Genomic DNA, 13549 nt, shown 5'->3' on the forward strand with positions numbered 1-13549 from the left:
TCCTGTCAGTCTACTGTACACTATCAAAAGGAAGAAAAAGCTACACAAATATATATATATATAAAATAAAATAAAGTAGCAGATCTACAAGCTCAAAACACGTTGCTTCGCGCTGCGTTTCAAGCTTGTAGATCTGCTACTTTTTATGCTTTTGTGTGAAGCTGCAGGCTGTAGTATGATCACGTAGGGCGTTAAATTACAGAAAAGTTGAATGGCAATGAATGGCAGGGAATTGTAATCGCTCTCATCTGAGAACAAAATAACTCGACAGGGTGGGTTGCCGGGCAGACTTTCATAAAGCTTGATTAGTCTGCCCCAAAGTAGCCTCGGAAACCCAGCCATTTTTTTTGTTACAAAAGAAAAAAGTCTGGGGGAACGATGCAGGAACGATGGTCTTTGAAGCTTGTTATCTCCTAACCATTCAGAGTGCAGAGGGGCGTCGCTCTAAATTTGGTGACGTCAGCCTGCTCCGTGCACAGACCGGGGGGGGGGGAGGGGGGAGGGGGGGGGGAGGCGGGGACATAGATTGGTGAAGCAATCGGAGGACGCGCCTGCTCCGGGCGCCTGGGTTTGGATCCGCCCTTCGAGACCATGGATTGCTCTCGTTCTCTCAGTCTAGCCCCAAAGAGATGATCAAGATAACACTCAAGGTCACAACGGTCAACACTTACATAATAGGTACAAAAAAATAAACAAATAGAAAAAGCGGGATTCTGCGACCTCCTCCAGGCGTGTTTTATTCATTTAGATAGTTCAGTAAAGCCCTCTTCCGTCTCCGCCATCGCTACGGCTCTCTTGACCGCGATCGTGTGGGGCAAGAGTGCGCCCGACAGGCCGCCATCGCCGCCAAACACGTCCTTGTAGATCTCCTGGTCGGTGGAGCTCGGCCTCGTGTTGAGCACCTCACAGAGACCCTCGGCGCGCTGCTGGAGGGTCTTCATGGCCTGCAGGGGAAGGGAAGAGCGTGTTAGATTAAAAAAGAAATAATGTTCAAAAATAGCAGATGTACAAGCTCAAAAGCACGGAGTGACGCGCTGTGAGATCTGCTTTTCTTTTGAATAGCCAAAGAATAAAATAATATGGTTAAAGTGGTTAAAATGATTGTGATGCTATATTAACTTATTATGCTGGGGGACCCCCTAGAACCACCGCAAGGACCCCTGGGGGTCCCCGGACCCCACTTGGAGAAACACTGTAATAGACATGTCTTTCTAACTATCCACTGATCAGGCCTGAAAAGACTTATGTTCTTTAATATGTACAAGTCTGGTGCCCCCTGGTGGCTCCTGTGGCAGAGACCCAAAAGAAGAATATGGTGCCATAATGTACAAAAGTACATTATGAGTGTCAATTCATAATGAATTCACTTAACCCATTAAGACCTGAGGCCGATTCTACAAATGCCTTCTAAATAAGTAGTTCTCACACTTTTTCGTGCATCAATTAACTAACACATATGTGTATAGGAAGGTTTAGGAGTGTGAAAATAATAGGTTTACATCTTTTATATTTGAACATAAATAAGCAGGTTTGAAAACATGTACCTTATCTATAGGGAATAGTGAATATTTAATAAAAAGTAGGTGCAGATGGCTCATGTCTATTTGACTTGTGAAATCATTCTCAAAAACCTCTTGAATGATCAGTAGTTTAGTTAGATATGATGGAAATGTAGCAAGCAGCCCAAACAGTATTACAGTAATTAATATGGGGGGAAATTAAACTATAATAAAGAGTTAAATGAGACGAGCATGTGTGATTCGCTGCATTTACCTTTATAACCTGGGCCACCTCTTTGACTGTTGCAGAAGATGACACACTGTTCATGATGTTCTCTGGTGACACACACAACATGGAATGAAGCAAACATTTTGTCAGGCCACGTCCTAATCTGTGATTGGTCAAACAGCATGAAAGGAGCCTACCCCACACTAGTGCTCCGTTTCCTAAACAATTAGCACAGTATGTAGAAGCATGATGTTTAGGTTTTTATCGTTCCTGCTGTTCGACATACAGCCAACCACTTGAGGAGATCGCAGATTGAGGCTTTAGCCTTGGCTTTTATGAAATAACCGAGACCATTAGGGATTATGGGAAATGCTTCTGGACATGTATTCAACTGCTAGTTTTACCAATTCAAATCTTCACTGACCACTTCAAGTCTTTAATTTTAAAATAATTAATAACCAAACATAACTATTTTAGGTCCACGGCATGCTTTCAAATGACTGAAATCAGTCATGGCGACTGAGAACTTTAATCCATGACCCCATTAAGAATGTTTCCATGCTTCATGTTACACCAACATTCGTGACCCATCCGTTTCTGTGGTGCAGTGCTAGAGATCTTCTTTCAAGCTTTGGATTTCGGATTCTAATGCTTAACCCTTTTAGACGGGGAACACATCTGTGTGTAATTTTTTGATTATATAATAGCAGCGGTTCTCAAAAATGATATGCATTTGGCCGTGGACCCCCCTCATATCAAAATGTTTTGTTCCAGGGACCCCCAGAAGTTGTAACAGAGTTAAAAATGTTCGCTTTAAAAATATATGTTTAAAGATTTGCACAAATTTTCAAAAATAGCAGATATACAAGCTTGTATATCTGCTATTTTTGAATAGCCAAAGAAATGTAAAAATGACACACAGATGCGTTCCCGTTCTTAATGGGTTAAGATCAAGGAGAGACAAAAGTAGATTTGTGTGTGTAAATACTCACCCTGCTCAGGACCTAGCTCCATTTTCTCAGGTTGTACCGTTTGCTCGTACAGCTTCTAAAAAAACAAAACAAACAAACATTGCATCTGAATCTGGAGAGATAAAATGAAAAAGTAATACTCTCCTCTCCCTCAACACCCAGGTGTGTGACAACCCTGACACACACCTATGGTCACCATAAACCACATGAACCCTAGTGTCACAATGCTGGGCAGGCGTGTCATAATAGACGAACATTCGCTGAAAATAGCTCTGTGGAGCCGGAACTTCAAATAGTAAAACCAACAGGAAGTTGACATTTGTATTGACAAATAAAATGTACAAACTTTAATTTATTAACAAAAAGTACCAGTTTTTGTTTTATGTTCTATATTGTCTGAATCATCTTTGTTTGCATTTGTTTAAAGGCTAAGATAATGACTTTGAGAGCCGTTTCACCGTACAATGTAAGTCAATGAGGAGCATATTCTGAATTATCAATTTCTAATCAATGGAGCAATTATTGTTTATGTCTTGCCCACCTTTGGAGTTACACCATGGCAAGGTGACTAAACAACCCAACCTCATTCTGAAGAAGACCTTGAGTTGAAACGTTAATAAAGCCTTGACAGGGAGCTTCTTTTAAATGTACAGTGTGCAGACTTTCCACTGTTAGTCCTGCACCTGCCATCCAGTGGATGTAGGACCAATTTGGCAGTGGTCAATCACTTTTAATAACAGAGGAAGAGGTGTGTAGAACCCTCAAAGGAATTAACCCACGCAAAGCACCGGGTCCCGATGGGATAAAGGGGTTATGTGCTCAAAGAGTGTAGGGAACAGCTCAGCCCTGTACTGAGACACATGTTCCAGTTATCAGTAGAAACGCACTACATTCCAAAAGCGTGGAAGACTTCACTTATACAGTAGTTCCAGTGCCGACAATGTCCAATCCCAAAGTCCTTAATGACTATCGGCCAGTTGCCTTGACATCATTGATAATCAAAAGCTTGGAGCGCATTATTTTAAATGTCCTCCTTAGTAATGTGCGTCAACATGAAATGGACCCCTTACAGTTTGCATATAGAAAGGCAAGGGGCACTGATGACGCTCTTCTTCTTATGCTTAATAAGATCTATTATCATCTAGACCAACCTAAAAAGACACGATATGCTCGGGTACTTTTTGTAGATTTTTCTTCGACATTTAACACAATGAGACCTCATGTTTTGATGAGGAAACTGTATGATCTGGGTGTTAAAACCAATATAATCAGATGGGTGGAGTCCTTCCTGACTGATTGATGGGGTGGCGACTGTTGAGGAATACAAGTATTTGGGTACAACGATTGATTCCAAGCTGACATGGAATTCCAACACTTATGCCATCTATAAGAAAGGTCAGCAGAGGCTGCATTTTATGCGCAGACTGACACAGTATGACGTGGAAAAAGGTTTAATGGTACTGTTCCATCGATCCTTCGTGGAGAGTGCACTGACTTTCTGTTTTGTTTCCTGGTATGGCTCATTATCATTGGTTAATAAGAACAAACTCCATAAAATCATCAGTGTATCCAGCAAGATAGCTGGAGTACGACATGAGAGTATGGCAGCAATGTATGAGACCCGGGTGCTTAGGAAGGGGAGAGCTATTGCTAGGGATAGAACGCACCCGTTATACAGTCAATACCACCTTTTACCATCAGGACGACGGTACACAGTGCCAATGTTGCAGGCTATAGGGCTTCAAGATAATTTGTCCCTACAAGTATAGGACTCCTGAACAAACAGGCTCCATCTCAGTTCTGTGCATAAAATGTAATGTGATGCCTCTTGAATCATGACTGGTAGCCTTTTCTGGTTTTCACTCTGTAACAGAGGAGCTGTGTAGCACTGTCAATGTATTGTGTGATCTGTCTATGTATTTTGTATTTATGTTATGTTTTGTCATTTTTTGTATCCTGATGGCTGCTTGGCACAAAATGAATTTCCCCAAGGACAAATAAAGTATCTTTCTGTCTATCTATGTGCCAGTTTTATTGTTTCTAACTAAACAACCCAAACCTCTACCAAAGTGTTCTTGCCCTTTAAAAATTGGGACACATTGGCTGCATAATTAGCAGCAAAACTGATGTCATCAAAAAACTCAAATAATGACCGATATATTGGCTAAACCGTTAGCTCGGTCGAAACAAAGTTGTATTACACATGGTGTTCTTGGTAAATGAATGTCAGTGTAACTTAGTTGAGACGCACCATGAGTTTCCGCTCAGCCTGCAGTGAGGAGACCAGGTGAGGCCGGATCTCCTTGGGATACCTGCGGCGTTTCCGAACCGTCTCCACAATGATGTCATCCAGCTGGGTTTCCAGGGCCTCGTCTTCCAATGGGAGTTTTTTTTTTATCACATGAGGACACAATAAAGGATGACTGACTGATTACATCCATAATGTCATCATCATTTTAAGCACAGCTGTACAGTTAGGCCTGTCACAATTATTACATAATCGTCTAATGGCGATTATTTGAGATAATCGCAATCTTATTTCATAATCGTCATAATCGTTTCCATGTTGAAAGATTTTCACACATTTTCAAATATTAAAAAAAAGCAGAAATCTACAAGTAGATCAGCTATTTCTGCTTTTTTGACATGTATGAAAATTATTAAATATGTCAATATTTTTTGTATATTTCAGTTATTTGTAATATCTGTCCTGTGCAACTTTTGATTACAAAGTCTAAAAGGCTTCATATGTTCCAATAATGTTCAATGGCCAAACACACATTTAAAATCGTTAATCGCAATTATTTGAGTGACAATTAGTCGTCAACTTAAATATGTAATGGTGACAGCCCTATGTACAGCACTTAAAGGTTTTTGTAACTTTCTATCCAAATACTCAAGAAAAACTCTCTTACTACTGTACATATCAGTGCATAATACGAGTAATAACACTACAGTATTTAGGTTATATTTTGTGAGTGTCACCATGACTACCGCAGTCACCTGCATAAATTAACCTGAGGCCGATTCTACAAATGTCTTCTAAATCCCAACAGTATTCTGAAAAACGTATGTTTCTATATCAGTGATGCTCAAACTTTTTCATGTCAAGGACCCCCAAAATTATATGTATTTGGCCGCCGAGCCCCATCTCAAAATATGTTGTTCCAGGAACCCCCAAGAAGCAAAGATTTGAGTAAAAAATGTTCGCTTTAAAACAACATATTCAAAGATTTGCACACATTTTCACGATTTTTGAATAGCCCAAAGTGTAAAATAATGCTTTTTAGCTCAAATCAAAAAGTGACACAGATGCGTTCCAGGTCTTAATGGGTTAAAAACATACACACACAGGTTTATCCATAATTCAAGAGCATTCTCTGCCTCACGAATAACTTCCAGATGCAGACATAGTATTCATTTATGCTGCTGTGTGATTCAACAGCTGGTTTACCTTCATCATCGGGCGCGTCGTCCCAAGGCTGACCGTTCACCAACACATTATCCTGCACCGCGGTCGAGAACTTCTGCACAGTGACAACCACACACACACACACACACAATGAATTTTCAAAACAATTCCATAACCTTTCAAAAGTATTATACCCCATAACTCCAGGCCTATAGCAATATAGTGCAATAACTGAGTCTCTTATTCCAGTGTGCTACGCGCTAAGACAGACTCCAGCTAAGTCGTCACGTGACAAAAATAGTTTACAAATGTTCGCTTTAAAAAAATATATATATTCAAAGATTCGCACAAATGTTCACGATTGGATTTTTTTTTTGCAGATCTACAAGCTCATAGTGCCGCGCTATGAGCTTGTAGATCTGCTATTTCTGAGTATCCCAAATAAATCTAAAAATTACACACAGATGCGTTCCCACTTCGCAGCCTTAACCCATTAAGACCGGGAACGCATCTGTGTCACTTTAGATTTCTTTGGCTATTCAAAAATAGCAGATATACAAGCTCATAGCGCGGCACCGAGTGCCGCGCTACGAGCTTGTAGATCTGCTATTTTTGAAAAATCGTGAAAAAATATTTTTTATATATTTTTCAAAAAACTGTTAGGATTTAGATTTTTTAAAAGAATCGCCTCAGGTCTTGAGACCTGAAGCCGATTCTACATGTCTCCTAAATCCCAACAGTTTTCTGAAAAACGTATGTTTCTATATCAGTGGTGCTCAATCTTTTTCATGCCAAGGACCCCCAAAATTATATGTATTTGGCCGCGGACCCCCATCAAATTATTTTGTTCCAGGGACCGCCCAGAAGCAAAGATTTGAGTTAGAAATGTTCGCTTTGAAAGTATATATATATATATTCAAAGATTTGCACACATTTTCACGATTTAAAAAAAATAGCAGATCTACAAGCTCGTAGAGCTTGTATATCTGCTATTTTTGAATAGCCAGAGTGCAAAATAATGCTTTTTAGCTCAAATCTAAAAATGACACAGTTCCAGGTCTTAATGGGTTAATGGATTAACATCAAAAAGGACTGACCTCCAGCATCTGTTCCAGTAGGCGTGTCCTGGTCGGTTGGTCCATGGCGGTCTGTCCGTCCAGGACCTTCTTCATCAGGTCCTTATATCTGTCCATCTGCTCCGTCAGTCGTTGCTTAGAAGACACCTGGACCAGTGGTGGAAAGTAAATAAGTAGATTTACTCAAGTGCTGTACTTGCTGTGCTCACATTATAGATCTGCTATTTTCAAAAGATTTGTATACATTTTATACACATTTGAAAACTTGTGAAATGGGACATTCTGCATAATGAGTACTTTCTACTTTTGGTACTTTAAGTCAGGGGTCTTCAAAAGGGGGTCCGGGACCCCGAGGGGGTCCTCAGAGAGTTACTACAGGGGGTCCGCCAAATCTTTGTGTGATATGATTTTTTTTTTTTACCTGAACCACGTGAACCCTAGCATCCCTTTTCTGAGGAGAACTTTATTTTTTTATTTTTTTTAAAATAGCCGATCTAAAAACCAAATTTCCAAGTTTCAAAACCAAATTCATTCCAATTTTGGACAGTGTGGCTCCCATGAAAACCATCAGGGTCAAAACCCGCTCGGTTCCATGGATGAATTCGGATATCCTTACTACCATGAAAGTCAGAGACAAAAAGTGTTCTGACTATCATAAAAGTAGGATCAAACTTGCCAAAAGCTTCAATAAAGGTCTCGAATCCCACGTAGCGAAACTCAAAAAAGAGAAAAACATGCTAAGAAACAAGGTTAATGGCATGCTGTTGTTAGCAGAAAAAAGCTACCTCGATGGCAAAATTGAGGAAAATCAAAACAAACCACGTGAGCTCTGGAAGCTATTCAACAACCTACTAGGCTGCAGCAAGAAATTGAAAACCAGGTTTACAAACATAAACCTCAAGGTGAATGACACTCTCATTTCATCCAAACGGGAAGTGAGTAAAATCCTCAACATATTCTTCACGACCGTGGCCTCAGAGTTAGTTGAAAAACTACCCCCTCACTCTGGGAGTCATGGTGGAGAGTATGTTGATTCATTTTACGATAAACAGGGTGTACGCAAAGACGATTTTAAACTCTCCCCTGTGTCAACAGATGAGGTGTTTAAAAAATTGAGTGCACTCCAACAACACAGAGCCACAGGTCCCGACAACATCCCCGCTAAATTTCTAAAAGACTCAGCCGCCTCCATTGCCCCAATCATTACCCACATAATAAACCTCTCCATCATACAGGGACGGGTCCCTAACGACTTCAAAAAAGCAAGAGTGACCCCTCTGTACAAAAAAGGAAACCAATTAGACCCTGGCAACTACCGCCCTATTTCTATTCTTAGCTCCATCTCGAAAGTCATGGAAAAAATAGTCTATGAACAGGTTGAAAAGTACCTTGCCGAAAAAAATCTAATTTACGAATTCCAATCTGGTTTCAGAACAAACCACTCCACTGACACATGCCTTCTCTATTTGAACGACTCTATCAAACAAGATGTCGACAAGGGCAAATATTGCGGCATGGTCATGCTGGACCTCCAGAAGGCTTTTGACACCGTTAATCACCCAATTATGATCAATAAGCTCAAAGCAATAGGCTTTGATGACACGTCGGTGAACTGGATGAGATCCTACCTGGAAGGGAGGGAGCAAGTGGTGGAAGTAAACGGCACCCAGTCCCCTCCCCTCCCAGTGACTTGTGGTGTTCCTCAAGGAAGCATACTAGGACCACTACTGTTCCTGATATATGTGAATGATATGTCCTCAGCTTGCGACTGCAAACTGTTCCTGTTCGCAGATGACTCGGCTCTGCTGGTCTCGGACAGGGACAGGCTGCAGGTTGAGAAAACTCTCAGCACTGAACTCAACAAGATCTGCATCTGGCTCTCCGACAACAAACTCTCATTACACCTGGGTAAAACTGAATCCATCCTCTTTGGGTCCAACCCTAACCTTAGAAAGGCTGAGAGTTTCACGATCAAAGTGGGTGAAAATGTTATCACAAGAAAGGAGGAAATTACCTACCTGGGTTCCATCTTGGAGGCAAACCTCTCAGGTGACAAAAACGCTGAAAAGACGATCAAAAACAAAAAGGTCCACAAAATAACACGGAGGATGTGGAGGCTTGTTCGTAAAGTCAGTAAGAATACTCTGAAGATTCTTGTAGGGGCCCTCATACAAGGTCATTATGATTATGCATGCACTTCATGGTATCACAACACCTCCAAGGCCCTAAAAACAAGGCTCCAAACATCCCAAAACAAACTTGTAAGGCTACTTCTTGGCCTCAATTACAAAGCCCATCTAACCCATGCCCATTTTGCTAGGCTTGGATGGCTTAGGGTTGAGGACAGAGTACAGCAACTTGCTATGGGCCTGGTCTTCAAGATACACCACAACATTGGGATCCCCCTGTATTTGTCAAAATACTTCCAAAATGTTAATCAAGTCCATGATCATAACACCAGAGGCAGCTCCACAAACCATGTTCAACCCAGATTTGGCACAACAAAGGGAATGAACTCTTTCTCATGCTATTCATCTAAAATGTGGAATGCCCTACCAAAAGGAGTAAAGGAGTGTAAAACCCTACTCACTTTCAAAAATGCCCTAAAGATACACCTTCAGGAGGCTGCAATTCAAAAATGGCCCCTGTCCAAGTCCTAACCTACCCCATGTCCTAACCTAACCTACCCCATGTCCTAACCTAACCTACCCCCCCCCCCTCTCTTTCTTTTTGTACATATTTTTCACCCTTCATACTTCATACCAGTAACCTGTAAACTGATTGTATGACATTCTGTATAGTAGTGTGTATATCTGTCTGTCTCTTATATGTCAACATGATTTGTGTGCATGGGGATCTCATCTTAAACAAGCTACGTGCTTAACTGAGCTATCCAGTTTAGTAGACCTTGTATTGCGAATTTGTACTTCCATGTACTGTTATGTACTGCCATGTACTGTTCTCATGTCTTACTAAATAAAGTACATCAATCAATCAATCTACAAGATCTGCTATTTTTGGCAAAGAGGTATAGGTGTAGAGGGGAAAAAGAGCAGACCAAGTAAACTAAAAAAATTGAATCTGAAACACAATTTTATACAATATAGAGGGGGTCCCTGCTTCATCTCTCTCTCAGCTAGGGGGTCCTTGGCCTGAAAACGTTGAAGACCCCTGCTTTAAGTACATTTGGATACCAATACTTTTGTACTTTTTTTACTCAAAGTGAATTTTGAGTTCAGAGTAACAGAGTATTTCTACATTGCAGTATTGATACTTTTACTTGAAGACAAACCCACTGACCTGTACTCCGTAAACCACACACTCCTCCACGCTCGCCTGGCCCTGGACTTCCATCTTTTCGGTGAGAACTTATAACTGTTGGTTTTTAATTAGTAGTTAATATTGTTATTGTTGTTTTAATATAAAACATGACCGTTTATCCGTGTTTCACTTCATTCTCTCTCCAGCGCCAACCCGTTTCAAAATGAACAACAACCAGTGTTGCCAGGTTTAGCGAGAGAAACAAGCAAGCAACTACTAGCCCCGTTGGCCCCATTTAAAACCTCTCCCTCCGCTATGTAGCTCCGAGATGAGGTCCTATATTTCCTTCTGCCGTTTGAGCAGGACGTTGTCGCACATTTTCCACTTTACATGTTTCTTACCCCTTTCTGCACATCGTATCCAAAAGTAAAGGGTTTCTACAACGCTCACAGCTGTTTTAAGTTTTAACTGGCAATAAAATCTATCCAACGAGTTGAAAAAAGTATTTAATTCGCCTCCGTCCTCAGCCGGTTCCATAATATTTTGCATTAGAAGATGCAATTCAACATTTGACCAGTAGGGGAATCAGTTATATCTACGGGCGCAACTCTTGCGCAATGTCTTAAAACATGTAGCCGGATGAGGACAGGAGCGGGTTAAATACTTTTTTCAACTCGTTGGATAGATTTTATTGCCAGTTAAAACTTAAAACATCTGTGAGCGTTGCAGAAAACCTTTACTTTTTGGATACGATGTGCAGAAAGGGATAAGAAACATGTAAAGTGGAAAATGTGCGACAATGTCCTGCTCAAACGGCAGAGGGAAACGAGGAACCTCATCTCGGAGCTATACAGCGGAGGGAGAGGTTCCGTCGGAGCTAGTGGAACAACCAGCAGATTCCGTGGATTACCCTTTTCGCCACATCGTATCCAAAAACTAATGGTGGTTCCCCAATTCTACAGATGTTTGAGGATGTTCCGGAACCCTATCTTTTTAGACCGGCTCGAAACAACCACTTAAATCGCTTATTTAAATCAGCCTGTGGCCATGTTTCCCCCATTCAACCCCGGAAAAACCCCCCCTTACGTCAGGCGCCAGTTCGGCTACAATGGGGAAACATGGCCACAGGCTGACTAAATAAGCGATGTAAACGGTTCTTTCGACTCGGTCTAAAAAGTTAGGGTTCCGGAACATTCTCAAACATCTGTAGAATTTGGGGACCATCATTAGTTTTTGGATACGATGTGGCGAAAAATGGTAATCCACGGACCCTTTGCCGGTGTTCCACCGATTCCCGGTAGACGCGTGACGCATGACGCTCGTCTGTCAAAAAGCGTCATGGTGCTACTTGTTCCTGTTTTTTTTAAGTTTTACATTTACAACCAGTACATCTACACAAACGTTCAGATTTCAAATATAAAGTTCTGACCCCCCCGACCACGGATGTAACACGTTAAAACGCCGGGTCTAAGTACCCGTATCATCCGTATTGTTCAATAAAAAGCTTTTTAATCCGATCGGCGGGCATTTTCAATTTTCTTTTGTTTCTCTCATAACGTATCAGAGTGCAATACACCTGCCAACTGATAGGAGCGCGTAGTTGAAAGCATATGGAGAAAATTCGGAGAAAATGGCCGGCGATCGGATTAAAAGGCTTTTTTATTGAACAATAAGGAAGATACGGGTACTTAAACCCAGGCGCTTTAACTTGCAACATCCGTGGCCGTGGGGTAAGCACTTTATATTTGAGATCTGAACCGGTATGTAGCTGTACTGGTTGTAAATGTAACATTTTCAAAAAAACAGGAACAAGTAGCGCTAGTAGTCATGTTTCAGGGCTAAGTGACACCCCTTCTCGGAGGGAGAGGAGAGGGTCGTAATTAACCTGACTCCGGGGGCCAGCAAGCAACCAGGTCTAGGAAAACAACAAGCCTAAACAAAGCAACTATGCCTCTAGGGCAGTGGTTCTCAACCAGTGGTCCGGGGACCACCAGTGGTCCTTGAGGGGGTTCCAGGGGGTCCCCAGCCAGATGAATAGTTAGGAACCAAATTGACCCTGGCATATCTTTTCAAATGGGGGTCCCTGGGCTAATATGTGTCAATTTGGGGGTCCTTGATGCGAAAAAGGTTGAGAACCACTGCTCTAGGGCACCACGCCTTCTTGAAAGGTGCATAGGAAATACTCTGTTTACAAGCAAAATAATCCTGGTAATCAAAATGTACTAATCAAAATGTGGGTAAAAGTACAAAACTATTGGCATTTCATTTAGATGCCAATTATTTTGTACTCAAGTATATTTAGATCATCATCTAAATAAAAGTACTAGTTATGCGGAATGTCCCGTCTAAAATGTGTAAAAGTATTTTGGAAAATAGCAGATCTACAAGCTCACAACAGGTTGCATCGCTATGCGTTGTGAGCTTGTAGATCTGCTATTTTCAGACATCATTATACTTTTACTTTTGGTACTTTCAGTACATTTTGATACCAATACTTTTGTACTTTTACTCAAGTCAATTTTGAATTCCGGACTTCTACTTGTGTAACAGAATGTTTCTACATTGAAGCATTGATACTTTTACTTAAGTAAAGCATTTGAGTACTTTTTCCACCACTGTAGAGTAGAGTAGAGTACAGTACTTTGCTACTCACGTGAGATATATGAAAGTACAGATTACTGAGAGGAGTTTGATGATCACAACTGTCCATGTCACCCATGACCCAGGATCCATCTGTTACAGGGCTGGAACTTAATCCATTGAAATAAAACAAAAGTAATGGATGCTTTTTATGTCCTTGACATGAAAATATATGTGAGAACCACTGGTTAAAATAATTTTAAAAAATGGTGAAACAAGCCCAAATAAACAGCTGCACTGTAGAAACAAGACCAAAAAAAACAACTAAACTTCAAACAACTTCAAGCCCCCAAAAACGCAAACCCCGGAACTAACTTTGCAAGCAACTTTTACAGGAAACAAGCCCAAACTTGCCCAAAGTCGCTTCTAAAAAGCCGACATGGCAACACTGTGGAGGAAGTGGGCGTGGCGTCTCGTCTCGCGCCCCGGGGTCCGCCTGCGTAATGTGCCCGACAAGAGAC

The 13549-nt window shown here is 41.2% G+C and overlaps 1 protein-coding gene across 2 annotated transcripts; it reads right to left on the reverse strand.

Annotated features, from left to right (window-relative positions):
• Positions 1 to 301: 301 nt before the first annotated feature.
• nsl1 (NSL1 component of MIS12 kinetochore complex) lies at positions 302 to 13435 on the reverse strand. Of its 2 annotated transcripts, none has more exons than XM_084081902.1 (8): positions 13102 to 13435; positions 10488 to 10562; positions 7209 to 7334; positions 6154 to 6226; positions 4951 to 5075; positions 2721 to 2775; positions 1774 to 1835; positions 302 to 944 (listed from the first exon to the last, which is right to left on the reverse strand). In XM_084081902.1, exons 2-8 carry the CDS (start codon positions 10539 to 10541, stop codon positions 741 to 743), a joined length of 699 nt encoding a protein of 232 aa, XP_083938028.1. In that variant the 5' UTR covers positions 10542 to 10562; positions 13102 to 13435; the 3' UTR covers positions 302 to 740. The 2 variants fall into 2 exon arrangements, with proteins under 2 accessions (XP_083938028.1, XP_083938029.1); XM_084081903.1 differs by having other exon boundaries at positions 4951 to 5072; positions 13102 to 13433.
• Between the last annotated feature and the right edge of the window lie 114 nt (positions 13436 to 13549).

This window comes from Gymnoscopelus microlampas, assembly GCF_963454915.1.
Source record: "Gymnoscopelus microlampas genome assembly, chromosome: 16".
In the NCBI taxonomy this organism is placed as follows: domain Eukaryota; kingdom Metazoa; phylum Chordata; class Actinopteri; order Myctophiformes; family Myctophidae; genus Gymnoscopelus; species Gymnoscopelus microlampas.